This window comes from Bolinopsis microptera, chromosome 13, assembly GCF_026151205.1.
Source record: "Bolinopsis microptera isolate Bmic1 chromosome 13, MBARI_Bmic_1.0, whole genome shotgun sequence".
Lineage (NCBI taxonomy): Eukaryota > Metazoa > Ctenophora > Tentaculata > Lobata > Bolinopsidae > Bolinopsis > Bolinopsis microptera.
This window is the reverse complement of record NC_087084.1, coordinates 13512289-13530673: the sequence shown is the minus strand read 5'-3', so window position 1 is coordinate 13530673 and position 18385 is coordinate 13512289. Positions and strand designations below refer to the sequence as shown.

Below are 18385 nucleotides of genomic sequence, written 5' to 3'. Positions count from 1 at the left end.
TGTGGGACAATTTTGAAAAAACTTAACTTAAGTACTAGCAAAACTGTGCATTTTGATCTAGAAACACACTTTTTTAAAGTAGAGATTTTACCGGCATATCCTCTAAAATCACCTTAATTTGTCCAATTTTACATTTTTACTTTTAAAAAAGGGTAAGAGGGCACTAACAGGGGGAGTGGGAATACAACGTTACGCCACTGGGGCCAGGGGTTTTCATGAAAATGTACTCCAAAAAAACTAAGTGAGAAGTGACATTGGGCATTGAAGTAAACACCACTCCTTTATCAATGACATAGGAAAAGTGAAATGATGACAAATCATTATCATAAATCAATAAAAACATAATTATACATAAAATCATCAAAAATGTTCATACAAATATTTTAATTATTTTAATTATAACTTCATAAACAATAAAGTTAATTTTAATAAGTTATGATGACGATGAAAATCTAAATATTATAGGCTACAATGAGCATTTTAGTAACAAATAGTATGAAAGATCTGAAATTTAAAAAATAAAAACCCTAAAATTATTTACACCCCAAGTTAAAAATATAAATACTTTATTTTTAAAAACACTATCAAATAAGGTGGTTGATCAGTCACTTGTGTCATTACGACGACGTCGTTATATCAAGTCAAAATATTCCCCAAAATAATTTAAAGACGATTCCCGATCGAAAACGTTTTTGGTAGAAAAAGTTTCTCGAGTTACATAAATATCAATGGAGATGCAATTTTATAGATAAAATCAATAAAGCTTAAAAGTGAATCCCAAAACAAAGTAACACACCCAACAATGGTTGAGATGTGATACATCCAAGCAGTCTAAGTCGACAATAATATCATGTGAGTTAATATAAAACTAGCTCCAATGTCCATGTAACCAGACAGGTTCTACCAATCCAAAGAGTAAAGTAGGTTTCCATTCAGTCAGTAGTAAACAGTGTCTAGCACTGGTCGTCCTAAGAGGGACTCCCCATTTATTACAGGCCTGGGTAAGGCCGCGTACATACCAATGGATAGAGCATTGGCCGTCTAATGTAGGGACTAGACTCCCCAGCTAGGCGTGGGTGGGCCCTGTAGAAATACAGATCTTCCTTCTTAGCTTGAGGTCATCATTATTCACACATTCACTGCAGATTTGGATGAATTTTGGATCTCTGGAGCAGTTTAGGATAGCCAAGTGTGGAGTACCCAGATCTTCCAGGTTGGAGACCTCGTTACCAATACTGAGAAGATATGAGGCTTGGTCCCTAAGGTCTTCGTCAACATGACCACAACTAGTCAGTATATGAATTGCAGTTTGTTCTTCATGACCACAGGAGCAATAGGGAGATGGCCATTTCAGTCTGTCAAGGACAAAAAGAAATGAGTTTAGAAGATTGTTTTTGTAAAACAAGCTCATGACTAGAACCTCAGTTTCTCTGCTAGTATGATAAGGGAACTTCAGGGGTGTGGTAGACACCACGGGAATTTGAGACCAGCCCTCCATTTGTAACTGGTTCTTAATAGATTCCTGCCATACGAATTCAGTGAATTGTTTGATAGAGACCTTGGCATGGTGTAATGGCAGGCTTTCCTAGAGAGCTCGAACAATTTCGAGGCATCATTCAGTCCAATTATTATTGCATCACCTGGCAGAACAGAGTCAGCATGTACTTCCACCTTCCACTTTAGAAATTTCAGCACATCCCGCATCTGGCCCAGAATTTTTGTGTTTCCGGATTCTATCTCTCTGAATATGAAGTCATGGTGTACATCGATATGTATACTACTGAATACCTTCAGATAGTGCTTTACCGATATTATTCTGTTTGTAACCCGGAGTGGGGGTATTCCCAAGATGACCTCTAGTATGGCATTTTGAACATTGAAGACTGCTCCCACAGCAGATTTTGCAACCTTGTACCAAAGTTTGTTCAGTTCCAGCATGTTGGCATTAGTTTGCCAGATAAACGAGCCATAGAAGAGGGAGGAAAACATCACAGTTTTGGCCAACCTCACTAGGACCTTTTGGTTCATCCCCCAGTTACGGTTTGTATACCTGCTCAGACAAACCCAGCGGTAGATTAGCTTGTTGTATACATCCTGGCTGTGCTGCTTGAAGTTCAACTTACTGTCAAGTGTTATACCAAGTACTTTGCTGCTGTCTGTGAGATAGATGGTGTTTCCACATAGATCAAAGGATTTGGGAACAGCTGAAGCATCTTGGCATTGTATTGGAAACATATAACTTCTGTTTTATTCACATTACAGTTTATGACCATCCTCCATTGAGAAGTCCATTCCCCTATGAATCCCATCGCCAGCTCTAGGTAAAAGAGACATTCTTCAAGATCTTTTCCAGTCACTTTGATGGTTCCATCATCTGCAAATTTGAAGGCCTGAATCTGCTCATAGGGGGGGGTATTACTGTCCATTTTGTCCATTTTGTCTTTGTCTTTTTTTACATTTTTTTGTGAAGGACAGTGTTTTGTGGACAAAATGGACAATGTAGGGACAAAAGGGACAAAAGGGACAAAAATTTTGGACAAATGAGACAAAAAATTAAACAAGCTCAAATGTAGAGTAAAACAAAATTTAGTAAAACAAAATTTTTATTTACCACAAAACAACCAATACATATTTAATATTATTATACATTTATAAATAAATATAAATCTAAATTCAGCTATATACTCAATACACATCCCGCCGCGCAGACAGCCACACATTGCTCAGAGATTCTCAGGTGCAGATGTAAGCGCCGCGCGCGCGAGGTTTTTTATCTTACAATTACATGTTACGATATATTATTAATTATCAGAGAATTTTAGAAGCAAAATAATTATTGCATATTGGGAAAATTTCGGTCGTTAACGCAGTTAACGCGAGCGCAACTTGAGCAAAGCGCAACTTGAGCAAAGCGCGAGCGCATGCGGAAAAGGATCGCGTAGCTAGTCAAGATGTTGATAAATATTTGGCTTGTGGCGCGATGTGTTGCTCTAACTATAGCCCTCTCGCTTGTAGTAGCGCGCGACCGACGGAGGCGGAAATGACTTGTGGAACAAGCGCGCCCGCAGCGGCGCCAAAGCATTTGGTTAGCTAGGTGAACGCGATGTGCCTTGTAGGATGAAATCCTACTAGCTGACACCACTCGCAGCTGTGCTGCTCGCTGTACGTCAGCGATCGAAATTTATACGCGTATCACCCATTAAGATGTGCCTTAACGGGTGATACTCGTAAAATATCTGTTCCATATATTGGACCGTCGACGAGTCCAACTCGGCGCGCGTCCTGGTAGGTTGTAAACCTACAAGATGTGCCACCCGACGCGCCACGCAATTTTTCTCGTTGCTCGTCGTACGTCGACGAACAACGAAGCTCGTTGCAACGCGCCGCGCAATGAGCTGCCAGGCTAGGACGTCGTCCTGGTCCAAAAAATTTTGGCGAGCGATTTTCTCCAAAAATTTAATGTGGGCGCCGACTTCCACTCTGGCTAGATTTCTTTTTACCCAGCGCGCGTTCCATAATGGGATGAGGTAAAATTAGGTAGAAAGAATCCACTGACTTCCAATGACTACAATAGCTTGTAGCCGCTAACATCAAAGCCGCCGCGCGCGCCCAGTGCTGGGGTGCATTCTCATTAACAATTAAACTTGGTCAAACATATTTATATACAGTTCCTAAATTAAATCAATAATCATGTTAATATGAGTATTCAACACTACTCGACAACAAATATTTGCCGGCCCATCGACGATTTAGTCGCCGAAACAAAAATCAAACGTTTGCTTTTTCGTTTCGGGAACTGTTTGAACTCAGTACTATATCCGACTAATCATACTTTATATTGGTTAAAAAACCAAGTAGAAAGATTTTCCTCGATGGGCCGGCATTTGCAACCGCGAAACTTTTTGAGTACGAACAAAAGAAGCCAAATGTAAACAACTGTGGAACAAGAAGGAACGCTTCCTCAGACACAAGAAGCATAAAGAATCGACACCCTGTACCCTATCGGAAATCAGCGACTTCTCTTTACTGTCCATTTTGTCCCTGTTATGTCAATTTGTCTCGTTTGTTGACCATTGTTAATGGTCTGGCCCGGCGCGCGCTACTTCGTAGCACTTGCCGTTTCGAGAAGAAATCGGCGCGCGCTACTTCGATGAAATTTAGACGAGTAACATCCGTCAACTCGTTTGTCTCTGTCCTTTTTGTCCATTTTGTCCATTTTGTCCCCGCCTTTTTTGTCTTTTTTGTCTTTTTTGTCCCTATTATCTTTTTTTGTCCATTTTGTCCCTCTTGTCCATTTTGTCCCTTTTGTCTTTGTCTTTTTTCAGTTTTTTTTTTGCAGGGATAAAATGGACAGTGGCACCCCCCCCTCATACAGTTGACACAGGGTCTCCATGTCGAACACATAAAATTTAAAAAGGATTGGTGACAGAACAGAGCCTTGTGGCAGCCCATAATCGAGGCACATCCTAACAGGACCAATGAAACCATTTAGGAGGAGGCTTACCGTCCTCCCAAAGAGGAAACTATCAATTGTTCTTAGGTAGCATCCATGCACACCAACCTTCCATAGTTTCACTATCAGGCCTTGTTTCCACACCGAGTCAAATGCTTTTTCGAAGTCAATGAATAGGCAGAGAACGGTCAGTTTTTTCATCATGTCTCCTTTAATTCCAGCTGTTAGCCTGTGCAGATACCTTATAGTGTTTCTACCTTTTGAGAAGCCTTCTTGGTTGCTATCAATGAGTCCGATAGTGAAAAGATATGTTTCCAGCCGGCATGCAAGAATCCGTTCAAAGAGTTTGCCTAAATATGAAGAGATTGAGATTGGTCTGTAAGAACCAGGCTTTGCATAACTGCTCTTTCCTTCTTTTTTCAGAAATATTATGTTAGATGCATTCCAAACCCATTTTCCATTTCTCAGGCAGAGGCTAAAAAGTATACTCAGGGCATGCAATGCGTTTGGACCAAGGTGTTTGAGCATAGATGGATGAACTTGGCAGTTGTCGAAACTTCCTGCTGTGGATTTATTTCCCTTAATTATACCAAGGATTTCCCCGTGTGTAACTGGGCAGTAAAGCTTTGAGCTGTGTTGAAAGTTATCCATGGAATCAGCAAATGGCTGAAATCCATTCTATTTGATTTCTGAGTATAGTTTGTTGGTTTCATTATAGAAGTTCTGATCAAATTTATCTATGTTTTCTACAATGTGCTTACCCATGAAGAATGTCTCAAACAACTCTTTTTCTATTTCTTTATTCTCTGTCATGACATGAAGGAGCATGAACACTAAACTTTGACCAGTCTAGACATTCCTCAAGGCACTTATCATATTTGTTATTGACTGAGTCATTCCAGATAATGTGGCGAGCATTAAAGTCCCCCATGGTAATAATTGCTGAGCACTGGTGTTTCTTGGCAAGATTATAGGCTTTGTCAAGCATTCCATTTAATTCCTTCACACCGGATAGATAGTCCAGTTTCAGATAGACATTACCAATTATGTACCGTTTTCCACTCCAACACAGCATACCCCAAACAGTATCAATGTTCTTTGAACACTTAGAGATGTCACAGAATTGGGTGAACATTGCATCATTTCGAACCATAACAGCACAGCCTTTGTTGGTCTGGTTGTTGGTGTCCTCGTAAGTTTTCATGTTGTCCAGTTTCTTGTATTCCTGGTTTCTGCCAGTTTCTTGGATTGAGAGGAGAATAATATCATTATCAAACACATATTTGTTTAGCATCATGTGGCTTCGCTGGGAGAGCCCACAGATGTTGATAGTACATATTTTTCCTAGGATATTATTTTTACATCTACCCATATCTAAACAGGAACTAGCGCTAGTCATATTGACGATCTACTGAGAATTGAGCCAATTTATTCTTGTATACTTCACAATCATAGCTTAGGAGCCAGCTTTGTGATCTTTGTTGCAGTGTGCACATTTGAATCCTGTGGTTATGTCACATGAAAGACTCTCATGATTTCCTGCACATTTCCCACACTTAGCAGATTTGTTGCAGTACCTGTGAACATGGCCCCAGCCCTGACACTTATTGCACTTTATTACTCTTGATTTTCGTTTGTATTCCTCAACAATGTATCTCTGGTTGCAGAATTTTATCTTTTCATCCATTACTTTGAGCAGGCTGTTTCTAGATTTGAATTCAACTTTAATCAGTCCCATGAATGAATTGTCACCTTTGCGCTTGAGGAACTCGCAGCCCTCTATATCCTCTGAGTAATTATTCATGATATCATCTTTCATCTGATCTTCAGATAGGTCATCGTAAACGTGTTTGACTATTCCAGTGGTGTTGTCAGCTCCCGGAATTTTCATGCCCTTATTTCCTCCAAAGAATTCAGTAGACCAGCTATCATGAACCGACTTGGCAGTGGTCTCATCCTCAAACTCAAAGGTTATAGAACCAGATGCTGTTAGGCGACAGTGTTTAATGACTAAGCCTTTGTGGTGTTTGTTGAACTCTTTCCTGATATCACGACTGGTGCGAATGTTAGTGTCACCTGGTCTGACTGCCACTCTTATCCGTTTAAGCTTATCTGCATTCTAGTAAATCTAGTAGATTTAGTCATTGTGTGGAGACTCTCAACCAAGTTTGTAGGAAGCAAAGCACTTCGATGGTGATCCGCGTGAGTTTGCTGTTGTATCTCAACTCGCTAAACTGAGGCATCTCCGCATCTTGGGTGAATATGCGTACATCTTCATACTAAACCCAGGTGTGGCATGTGTCAGTGAATACGGGCGAGCGGATGCAATAGCGAAGGTGGTGTGGCAAGGCCTAAAAGACACAGTCAGATAGTTGTCAGCTCGCTGACTGTAAGGGAGAAGGTATATCCGTATTTCGCTGCTACTGATGCAGTCCTTGATCTGGCAATCAAGGCTTCTCTGTTTTTCGTCTAACTATGTACCGTTGGGCTTGTGGAACCCGTAGGGGGGACATACATAGGTTAGAATGGTTTTGTGCACCAAGAGGAGTGAGGGAATGAGGGTGGAGTGTTTGGTTGGAGCTTTCTGTTTTTGCTGTATAGCATTTTAGTCACTCCGCAGTTTATTAACTGTGTCTCAACTCTGCTTTGTTGAATACTGCTGGGATAGGCCAGCTACCATGGGGTAAGACCCATATGATAAGACAGATAGTATGCCTGGTTTTGGTCTTTAGGTTGGGTAGTGGTCGGAGCCTGCAGCGGATCTGCAATAGAGAAGTCAGACGGGGTCATAAAAGTGGCTACCTCAGCCTACATCGGTACCACGCCTCCTGCTTCTCTAAGGCCCCGGGAGTCTTTATTTAGAGATGAGTTGCCCGGGTTAACAATAAAGGCTTTGTAGGCATCCCTCCACTTACCTGTACTCCGGAAAAGGACAAATTTAGGTAGTCGAGAGTCCTCGACGGTTGAAGCAGGAGAGGGACAGAGTTGTATCTGTGTATGTGGACGTCGGTTTGACACAGTCAAAGGCAGGAATATCCATCGGGGTCGAATGAAGTGCATTTGGGAAGGGGAGTCGTTGGCTGGCAGTATGCCTGTAACTTCGACGGAGGTATCTAGCCAGGAAAACAACCACAGTGCTAGAGATATCCGGGCTCTCCTTGACAAGAGAATTTCAGTCGAACCACCTGCTAGCAAAAGAGACAAGGTGAAGTGGCCGGCGTCCAATGATGGTCGATGGAGTAAGTTTGATGAGTGTGTGGTAGAGAAGTTTGCAGTGGTTCTCAAGCGGAAACCATTTCAAGAGAAGATGGTGAGTCATTGTGATGTAGTGTACGACGAGGGTGTCAAGTTGTTTGGTATTGTTGAAGTAGGTGCTGGTAGTGGAAAGAAGTCCATGAGCTTTAAGAACAGGCGAAAGGAGGAGATTGACAGCCTGATTGAAAAGAGGAAGCAGTTGAGGAGGAAGAAAAGGAAGGCAAGGAGTGAGATAGAGAAGGATGGTTATGAGGCATTATTGAGAGTGTTGGCTGGTCGTTTGATGAAGTTGAGGAGGGCTGAGAAAAGGAGACAGAAGCAGAGAGAGATAAGGAGAGTTAGAGGGGATTTTGGACACGAACCCTTTCAAGACAGTCAAGGGAGTGCTAAATCCAAGTCCAGTGGGGGAGCTTAAGTGTTCAAAGGAGGAGCTAGATGATCACTTGGCCAAAACGTACGGAGATCCAGCCCGGCAGCAGCCCCTTGGTATACTTGAGGGTCTGCCTGAGTGTGCTCCTGAACCCTCTGTTGCCTTTGACCTCACAACGGTATCCAAGAAGGAGTTTGAGGAGGTTGTAAAGAAGGCAAGGAGCAAGAGTGCCCCGGGTAACAACGGGATCCCGTACACAGTGTACAAGAGATGTCCTGGTATTGCCAAGAATCTCTGGGACCTGTTAAGAACTGGATATAAGTTAGAAGAATATCCTGACAATTGTAGGTATTTCGAGGGTGTCTACATCCCAAAGGCGGATGGCGACTTTTCACCAAGTTCAGGACGGCCTATTTCCCTGGGTAACATTCAAGGGAAGATTTATTTGGCGATCCTGGCGAAGAGGTTGACCAGCTTTGTTGTCTCGAATGGATATGTAGACCTCTCTATACAGAAGGGTGGTGTGCCAGGCGTCCGTGGGTGCACGGAGCATTTTGGTGCCATGTGGGAGGTACTGAAGGAAGCAAAGGTCAAGAAGAAGGATCTGAGTGTGGTATGGCTTGACCTGGCTAACGCTTACGGAGCGGTACCCCATGTTCTGATTGCCAGGGCCCTCCGTTTCTACAACGTCCCCGAGAAGGTTATCAATATCAACTTCTCCGGGGTATTCGGAAGGTTCTCCTCAAGAACGGTGACATCAGACTGGCAGCAGTTTGAGATAGGAATCTTCATGGGGTGTGTGATATCTGTCATCTTGTTTGTCTTGTGCATGAACCTTGGGCATGAACACCTAAAGTCTAAGGTTCCGAGAAGCATTGAGTACATCAAGGATGACACACCGATACCAACTCTGAAGCTGTTTATGGACGATAGCTGTCTGACGACCGCAAGTGCAGAGGATATGCAAACGTTACTCAATGTGTTTCAGAAGTACGTGGACTGGTCCAGATTTAAGTTAAAGTCCTCGAAGTCCAGAGCACTGGTGTTGAAGAAGGGAGTGGCTGTGAGGTGGGTTGAGGAGGTAGTGGTAGGAGAGGAGGAGGTGGAGAGAGAAGAGGTGTGTTTGCAGTTGGGTGGTGAGGTGATTCCGAATGTGTCAGAGAAGCCGATAAAATTCCTTGGGAGATGGATAAGAGTGGAAGGAAATGACAAATCAGTCATCGACTCAACCAAGGTCGACCTTAACACTTTTCTTCGGAGACTCGATGAAAGTTCCCTTACTGGACTCCAGAAGTGCTGGGGATATCAGTACATGGTCCTTCCAAAACTGAAGTGGCCTCTTGCCATCTATGATATTCCGATCACAACAGTTACCAGATGGGAACAGAATACCAATAGTTTCCTCAGGAAGTGGTTAGGGGTGGGGCACACTCTGAGTGGTCTTTGTCTGTTCAGTCAATCATCCAGTGTGGCCTTACCGGTGAGCAGTTTGACAGATACATGGAAGATAGAGAAGTGTCGACTGTTGCAATCCTATCAGACATCTAAGGATGACCTGATTAAAGCAGTCCAGCCCCAAGTTCGTTCTGGTAGAGTTTGGAGGCCTGAGACAGAACTGGAAGAGGCCAGAAGAGATTTGGTCTGTGAATCGGTGCGAGGGATGGTGCAACCTCAAAAAAGAGTTGGCATCGGTTTTGGTGACTGGAAAAAACCTTGGGAGAGGATGGATGAGCGGGAAAGAGAGAGGGAGGTTATGCTGAGAGTGAAGGAGAACATTGAAAGAGAGAGGGAGGTGCAAGTAGGTTCTCTGGAGATGCAGAGCAGGTGGGGTGAGTGGAGAGAGCTCGTAATGAAGACGGATTTGAGCTGGCATACACTTTTTAAGTATGGTGACTCACTTATTGGGTTCATGCTAAGTGCTGTGTACGGCACCCTCTTAACCCCCTCTATGGTTTCCAAGTGGAGTGAAGATGAGGATGGGAAGTGCAAGTTATGTGAGGAGAGGATGGGCACCATTCAGCACATTTTGGCTGGGTGTAAGGTGGCCCTTAGTCAAGGAAGGTATAGATGGCGGCACGACAAGGTTCTGAAGCAGATCTCTGAACAGGTTGTCTTCCATTGTGATCGCCGAGTGAACACTTATAAGAACAAGGCCGGCGATGGAAGGCAGTTCATTGATTTTGTTCCTGCTGGGAAAAGAAAAGCAGGTACAGACGACCGGAAGGAGAGTCGTGGTTTTGGGATCCTGAGTGGGTATCGGGATTGGATACTGCTGTCAGACCTTGAGGGGCAGCTTAAGTTTCCCAGTGAGATTGTGGAAACACGGCTGAGGCCGGACCTTGTGATATTCTCAAGGTCGGCAAAGACAGTTATTTGGTGGGAGCTAACAGTACCATCTGAAGAGCGGATCGCTGAATCGCACGAGTACAAGCTCGACCGATACAGCGGTCTGCAGGCTGAGATTCAGGCGAAAGGTTGGTGCTGTTATAATGCCGCAGTCGAAGTTGGAGCTAGGGGAGTGGTTGCGCAGAGTTTGGAGAGAGCTGCGAGGAGGATTGGTTTTAGGGGAAGAGAGCTGAAGAAGCTGGTACGGGACAGCGGGAAAGAGGCAGCCCACCCCCTATCAAGATTCTAAAAAAAGTGCGATGAGATTGGATTTTGACACTAGAAGTGCGATTTTCACGAAATGTACTCCCCACCCCCCCCCCCCCCCCTCCAGCCTGCAAGATTTCTTGCCCCACAAATTATTTTCTATTTAAAAAGATTTCGCGAGTCCCTTTGTAAGCGAAAAGTATGTCACTGTTATTGGATCCATAAATAACGAAAAATTTACGTGCGTATTTTCATGAATTATATTATGTTACATATTGTAATTATGGTAAGCCTCACGTAGCACGATGGTTGAGGGCGCGCTCGTCAAGCAGTTGACTCGGGTTCGAGTCTCGTCAGCGGTCATTCTTTTGGCAATTATTAATTATTTTACTAAAATTATCATCAGAGCACCTTGTAATATACGTTATCCGATAGATTATACTGTTCGTACTTCATCTAGAGAACTAAGAGACTGAGAAGACCGGCATTTAAGGATTTGTCCGGGGAAGGCCTCGTTCACACTGGAACATGTCTAATTATTGTAAACGGAGTTATCTGGTAATGTTTGTTTTGTTTATGGCTAGAATTTAGAATGGAATCAATGTGATGAGGATCCAGAGTTAATTACCTGCTAGGATTAATAAGTCAGTTCTCCAATCTCCAGTTGAAGAGACCCTTTCTCAAACTTTTAATGAAGAAATATTCACTATGCCTATGGCAGTATCAAGTATATTCTGAGAAAGAATATAGCCAGGAATAGTACCTCCTTTAATGGTAACCATGGTAACTATAGTAACCACTGTGAATCTTGATCTTATAACAACTAGTATCCTTTAAGACTTAGACAGTACAGTGAATAAACACGCTGAAAAGCGATGAAAATGCAAGCGCGCGACCGAATATGTAGTGCTGAAAGAGGGTGCCGAAATCTCGCGGAGATTTAAACGAAACTCGCAAAAATCTGGCAAAAATCTCGCGCGCGTTACGTCGAAGTTTTCACGCTATAAACAAGTGATAAAATACACGTTAAGAGTATAAAATACATGTTAAGTTCCTAATTCCCTCAACTTTTAAGTTAAACTTTTTCTGTTTCCTCATTTATTTACAAATTTTGTGCGATGAGTCCGGCTCGCAATCTCGCATAAATCTTGAGCTGGGCAGCCCACTGTTCCAGATGGATTTATTTGTTATCGAGAAAGAGGGAGTGGGAGTTCAGGAAGGTTGGAGCTTGAGAGTTCACTATAACATCTAGAGGTACCATAAACGTTATCTCGTCGCCAATTGCGAGCTCTAACGGGTATCCTCAAGTGACTCTCGGATCAGATGGTGGTTCAAGGGTGGACTGCTGGGGCGCCTGACAGGAAACCGTATTGCGATTAAAGCCCCGAAACGGTGTCAGGTTGGTAACTGATGATTCTGATCCATGCTCCTGTGAGTTTGCTGTTGTATCTCAACTCGCTAAACTGAGGCATCTCCGCATCTTGGGTGAATATGCGTACATCTTCATACTAAACCCAGGTGTGGCATGTGTCAGTGAATACGGGCGAGCGGATGCAATAGCGAAGGTGGTGTGGCAAGGCCTAAAAGACACAGTCAGATAGTTGTCAGCTCGCTGACTGTAAGGGAGAAGGTATATCCGTATTTCGCTGCTACTGATGCAGTCCTTGATCTGGCAATCAAGGCTTCTCTGTTTTTCGTCTAACTATGTACCGTTGGGCTTGTGGAACCCGTAGGGGGGACATACATAGGTTAGAATGGTTTTGTGCACCAAGAGGAGTGAGGGAATGAGGGTGGAGTGTTTGGTTGGAGCTTTCTGTTTTTGCTGTATAGCATTTTAAATAATAAATAATAATAAAATTTGGTAGCTTAAACACAAACTCTAAGCCCAGTGGATAAACCACAAAACTTATGCTCTATTGTGTGAAACAAAGATACTAGATCAAGATAACTAACAAGGAGTGTATGCATAGGACATAAAAAGTTTTGGAACGAAGATGACATGCTTGTGAAGCGAGCTAACAGTCTAATTGCTAATAAGTTCAAAAAGATCATGACATTAGGTTGCATCCTAAACAGTTTAAGCAAATAACATAAAGTTATTATATTGTCAATTAATCGCTCATGCCATAACTTTTCTTAAACAGGTGAGTTTTTAATAATGTTTTGAACAGATCAACATCGGAACAAGTCTTAATTTCAATTGGTAGTTGGTTCCAGATTTTCGGAGCAACAGTCTGAAACGCTCTTGGGTGTGATCTTGTAGATCCGACGGGTAGGTGTAAGGATGAAGTTCTTCTGCTACTCGAACTAACAAATGTTACTAGATCACACAGATATGCAGGAGCAACACCATTGACTGCTTTGAAAATCAGTAAGCATAACTTAAACTCAATCCTCTCCTTCACCTTGAGCCAATGAAGGGATTTGAGCTTCTCCTCGACTGAGTCTCTCTTCTTTAATCCAAAAACCAGACGGCATGCTCGGTTCTGAATGTTCTGCAGCTGCGTAATTGAGGCTTGACTACAACCATAGTAAAGTGCATTGCAGTAGTCAAGCGATGAGATTACAATTGCTTGAGTCAGTGTTCCCATCTGTTTGGTTGTGAGGAATGATTTCATCTTAGCAAGGTCTCTTAGTTTCAGAAAACACGATGTTTTAAGTTGCTTGATTTGCTCACCGAAGTTTAGTTGAGAGTCGAGACGAAATCCGAGGTTCTTTGCAACAGGTGACAGCCTGACACACGTCTCAGAGTTAACAAACACGCCCCCTATAGACAGCTGCTGGAGAACAAGCGGTGTCCCAAAGACAAGAATCTCAGTTTTTCCTGCATTGAGCTGTAGATAATGTTTTTTCATCCAGTCATTAATTTCTTGGAAACATTTGGGAACATCGTTGATAAGGACGGTGGGCTCCTCGTTTGGCTTGAAACTCTTATACAGCTGATGATCGTCGGCGTAACCCTGGATGGAGAAGTTCAAATCATGTGCTGCTGAGTACAAAGAGCGAATGTAGATGTTGAACAGGACCGGACCCAGCACAGAGCCCTGTGGGACTCCAAACTTAATCACTATCTCATAAGATTCCTCATTTCCAACTTTAATCGTTTGACATCTACCTGTGAGGAAGCTGCTGAACCATTTCCAAGCTGTCCCTGTTATTCCCAACTCATTTCTGAGGATGTTCAGTAGTTTGCAGTGGTCAACTGTATCAAAAGCTGCGCTGAGATCTAGGAGAAGAACAACAGTTGCCTTGCTTTCTGTAGATGCAATGAGCAGATCGTTAACAACTCTCACAAGCAGAGTCTCGGTGCTGTGTTTTGATTTGTATCCAGACTGCTGTGGGATGTTCAGGTTGTTGTTTTCTAGATGTTCATTTAGACGCCTGAGCACTACTCTTTCTATCAACTTGCCTACAAAGCTAAGGTTAGATATTGGTCTGTAATTCTTGAGATTATCACTATCTAATCCCTGGCCCTTGATTAGGGGTGTGATATGAGCTAGTTTAGCGCCATCAATACTGCCAGAAGATAATGAAGCATTTACTATGTCAACTAAGACGGGTAGTAGAACCTCAAGGTTTTCTTTAAAGATGTTAGCAGGTAGAGGGTCAATTGAAGAAGACTTGATCTCAGATGCCTTGATTATCTCCTCTAGTTCTTCTAGAGTAGTTGGAGAGAACTCAGCTAGTTTTTCTCCGCAGTAAGAGGGCGTTTGATCGTCAGACTCCACATGATCAAAGTTATTACGTATTGCCTTTATTTTCTCCTGAAAATATACGTTAAAATTTTCGACTGTTTCCTTGAGAGACTCCGACGAAGGCAACACAATGCTTTTATCCCGATCAAGAAAGGTGTCCACAAATCTAAAAAGACTCTTAGAAGAATAGGAATGCTTTATGAATTCGACTTTGAAAAACTCATGTTTCTTCCTGTCTGAGAGTTCTGTGCACTGCTCTCTGATTGATTCATAGTGTTTCTTGTCAGTTAAAGATCCGGAGATTTTCCACTTTGTCTCGGCTTTTCTTCTTTGGCTTCTAAGTGCTTTATATTCACCATCGAACCAAGGGGCAGACTTACGTTCTTTGATTTCCTTTGTGAGGAGAGGAGCATGGTTATTCAGCACAGTTAGGCACTTAGAGTTGTATAGGCTGATGCGGCTTTCAAATGACGGCATTTCAGCTTGTGATAGACCCTCAGGATCCATTACAGTAACCAATTCCTCAGCAAGATTATCCGCAAAACAATCTTTGTCAATTTCTTTGACATTTCTGAATGTGATAACTTTTTTCTTGTTGAGATTGCTTGCAACTGTTTTTGTGAGGCTAAAAGTAACCGGGAAATGGTCACAGTTTGGGAACATTTCCGAAGTGTGCGAGTCTACTGTGACACTCTTTGGATTGACTATCTGATGGGAGGAGATTACAACATCCAGAATATGTCCTTTGTTGTGAGTTGGATCTCTCACGTATTGATGCAGTCCATAGCTGGCCAATACTTCAGTCAGTTTGGCCGTGTTTCTTGATTTATGTTCATCCAAATGAATATTAAGATCACCACAGATTAAAAACTTCTTGTATTTCATGAATATGTTCCCAATAAACTCATCCAAATCTTCAAAAAATACATCAGTCAATGACCCTGGTCGGTAAACACAAGCACAGAGGACAGTATCACCCGATGAGTCCCGAAATTTGCCTAAAACTGCTTCAAACGTATCTCCACACTTATCAAACACAGGAGTAAGGTTCAAATCACTTGAATTATAAATAATTCCAACTCCTCCGCCTCTGCATTTAACGGAGTCTTTCCTGATGTAGTGAATCAAGTTATAGCCGTAAGACTTGATGGTAGCAGTAACATCATTCTTCATGCTGGTGAGCCAAGTCTCAGTGACAAAAAGGACAGAGATTCTTTGGTCGATTATAGATTCCATGATTGGTTGAATCTTATTATTGAGAGATCTCACATTCCAGCAACAGCCAAGAATCTCTGTCGGAGAGGATTTCAGACCACTGCTTACAAGTTTTTTGAACTGTAGTAATTGATAGTTTTGCGGAGATGCTGCTGTTCAGCAACATAAGCTGGACATGTCCTATCAAATGCCGTGTGTGTGTTTCTTTCATCCCGATACTTGCCTTTAGAGCAGTTAATGCAGCATGGGATAGGACTATTGGTTTTCTTTTCTGGACAATCTTCTGACGTATGATTCTTGGAACAATAACCACAAACAGCTTTTTCTGATTCACACTCCGACCTGTAGTGTCCAAAACCTTGGCATTTGTTGCATCGTTTTACATGAAATTGATCATAAACTTTGCAACTAAACGAACTGATGTATAGCCGATCTCCCTGTTGTTCTATGATTTTCCTGATATTGTTACTAACTCGTATAGTAGCTTGATGCTTGCTGCTGTTTTTGATCTGAGGTTTAACTTTTAGTACGGAAAATGTTTCACCCTGGGATTTTAATGCCTTAATGTTGGGGTGAGCTTGAAGGAGCAGGTCTTCTAGATCTTCTTCAGAATAATTATCAGCAAGGTTAGCAACAGAGATTGTGGGCAAACGTTCTGGTGGCTGGTGCGTTTTTATTTCTGGAAGTTGCTGGGATACTTTCTTGACGAGATTTTCCCTGTCAGCCGTTGTCGGACACACAACCACAATTTCCCCTTTCTTGTTGACATACCGTTTGTCAGCATGAATGGCGTTGTCTTTGATGATTTTGTCAACATCTTTGCGATCTTGATCTTGATTTTCTGGTGTTTTGCTAGACATGATTAATACAGAGCGATATGAAGGGGCAACTGGTGCTGGAGATGAAGGAGAAGAAATTTCAGTTATGTCCGGAGATGTTTTCATATTCACAACTTTCATAAGTAAACCCTTCATGTCCTCCATAGATTGGGTCAGATTATCTACTCGCCTGTCAATCAGGTCGACTTTACTTTCGGCATTGACTGCGGAGTTCTGTTCAGAGTGTGTCTTGCAGACATTACACACAAACGTAAAAGTCCCAAATCTGGAACTGTTAACACCCTTGGTTGCGTTTCTGTCGGAATATGCTTTGAAGAAAGTGCGAGGACAGATTACAACACAAAAAGCAGGTAAGAGCAGTGTCATTAGCTTGAGCATCATTACAGGTGTTACAAGTGCCGTCTTTAATGTAGGCAAACTGGTATTGAAGAGTGTTACCTTGTCGCTGTTGAGTACTTTCAGAGGATGTGGATGAGTTCAGGAAAGGTGTGAAATGTTGCGGGGCCGGGGATAACATATCTTCGCTAACATTCCCGTCATTCTTTTGCATAACATCCTGTAACGAGATTGAGGACCTGTTACCCTCATCATCAACACTACCTTCTCCGATCATTGCGCACTTCTTTTACAAAGTGAAACAGTGCAAATCAGCAAAGTCAGTAGAGAATCAAAATTGAGTTCGGGGTCCTCAAATTATTTGTTATATAGTAGTGTTGAAAGTATTATTAAAGTATATTAGTCACTCCGCAGTTTATTAACTGTGTCTCAACTCCGCATTACTTGCTTTACTGGTCACTCCACTATAGGATGGTTTACTGGCAATACTAACAAGATCCTCTACCTGATCTGACATGAGATTAATTGTATTTGCCGTCTTGGTAACCTTCTTTTCAATTCGCCTTAGCTTGAGGGCAGCACTGCCATATATACTCTATTGCAGGGTGGACATAGAACCTTGACATAGCCAGGGGACTTTGTAATAAAATCAAATTCTGGTTTAGTAAGGGGTCTGCTAGAGCATTGGTTATGAAAATTTTTTTTTTTTTTTTAATGTTACAACCATCGCATTCAATTCCCGATCCACTGGAATCGCTTTTGTCTGTGACTTCCCCAGCACATACTTGGCATGGATATAACACTTTGCCAGACTTGTTTTTTGGAAACAGCCCTTCAAAACTGTCATCTTTTGTTTTAAAATCCACAAAATCACCATTTTTGAATATCACCTGTATGTCAGATTCATTGTATTCACTTAGCCCGTTGTTGTAAATTACGCTGGACTTCAATAGTTTGATCCTGCCGTCCAAGTCGTAGTCCTGTGGGGCAATCAGCTGAAGTTTACGGTGTATCTTGTCAATCTGGGGGGTTGAGACATTAGTCAAGGAAATAATAGTTTCGCCTGGCATAGTACCAAAGAGGATGAAGATACCAAAACCAAATCCAAGCTAATTAGATAGTAGTAAGGAGGTTGGGCCAAAGACTGGATCAAAATCGAAAAAGTTTGAACCAACCGGAGAGGTTCCGACATATATGGGTCAGACTCACTTTGTATATTTGGGAAGACGAGAAGAAGGAGATCTTCAGTTTCAGGTATTGAGGCGTTATCTGGTCTGAGTTTTCGTATTGTCTTATCTACGGTCCCACTACTTGTTTGCGTACATGTCACATACCTCAAATTATTTGTTATATGGACACGTTCATTGAAGTTTGAGGATATTGGTAAATTTCTAAAATAGCGTTTTCGACGATAGTGGCTTAATTTTAGCAGCTATTAATCTAGCGTGTTCATAAGTTCTGAACATTAGCCACGTGACCCATACTCCCATATGCACTGCTCAGAAATAAAATGTATTGCTTTTAGGCACTATAATGTAAAAAATGTCACATTTTTGTGACATTGCTTACCATAGCTGCCCGATTATCATTCCTTGGTCTGAAATATAGTAAATTAGGTCAATCTAACAAT

At 42.2% G+C, this 18385-nt stretch overlaps 2 protein-coding genes across 3 annotated transcripts in view; one reads left to right on the top strand and one right to left on the bottom strand.

Annotated features, from left to right (window-relative positions):
- The window catches only part of LOC134824687 (cilia- and flagella-associated protein 221-like), an 83647-nt gene extending 65539 nt beyond the window's left edge, over positions 1-18108 (bottom strand). The window contains exon 1 of one of the 2 annotated variants that reach the window (XM_063836659.1): positions 18090-18108. The gene's annotated coding sequence lies outside the window, so the exon portion shown is untranslated. Of the gene's footprint in view, positions 1-17108; positions 17136-18089 lie in introns of those variants that run through there. The other variant, XM_063836657.1, reaches the window with a different exon arrangement.
- Positions 7542-10713, top strand: LOC134824805 (uncharacterized). The gene is made up of 2 exons (XM_063836781.1): positions 7542-7953; positions 8084-10713. Exons 1-2 carry the CDS (start codon positions 7542-7544, stop codon positions 10711-10713), a joined length of 3042 nt encoding a protein of 1013 aa, XP_063692851.1.
- Positions 18109-18385: the final 277 nt, after the last annotated feature.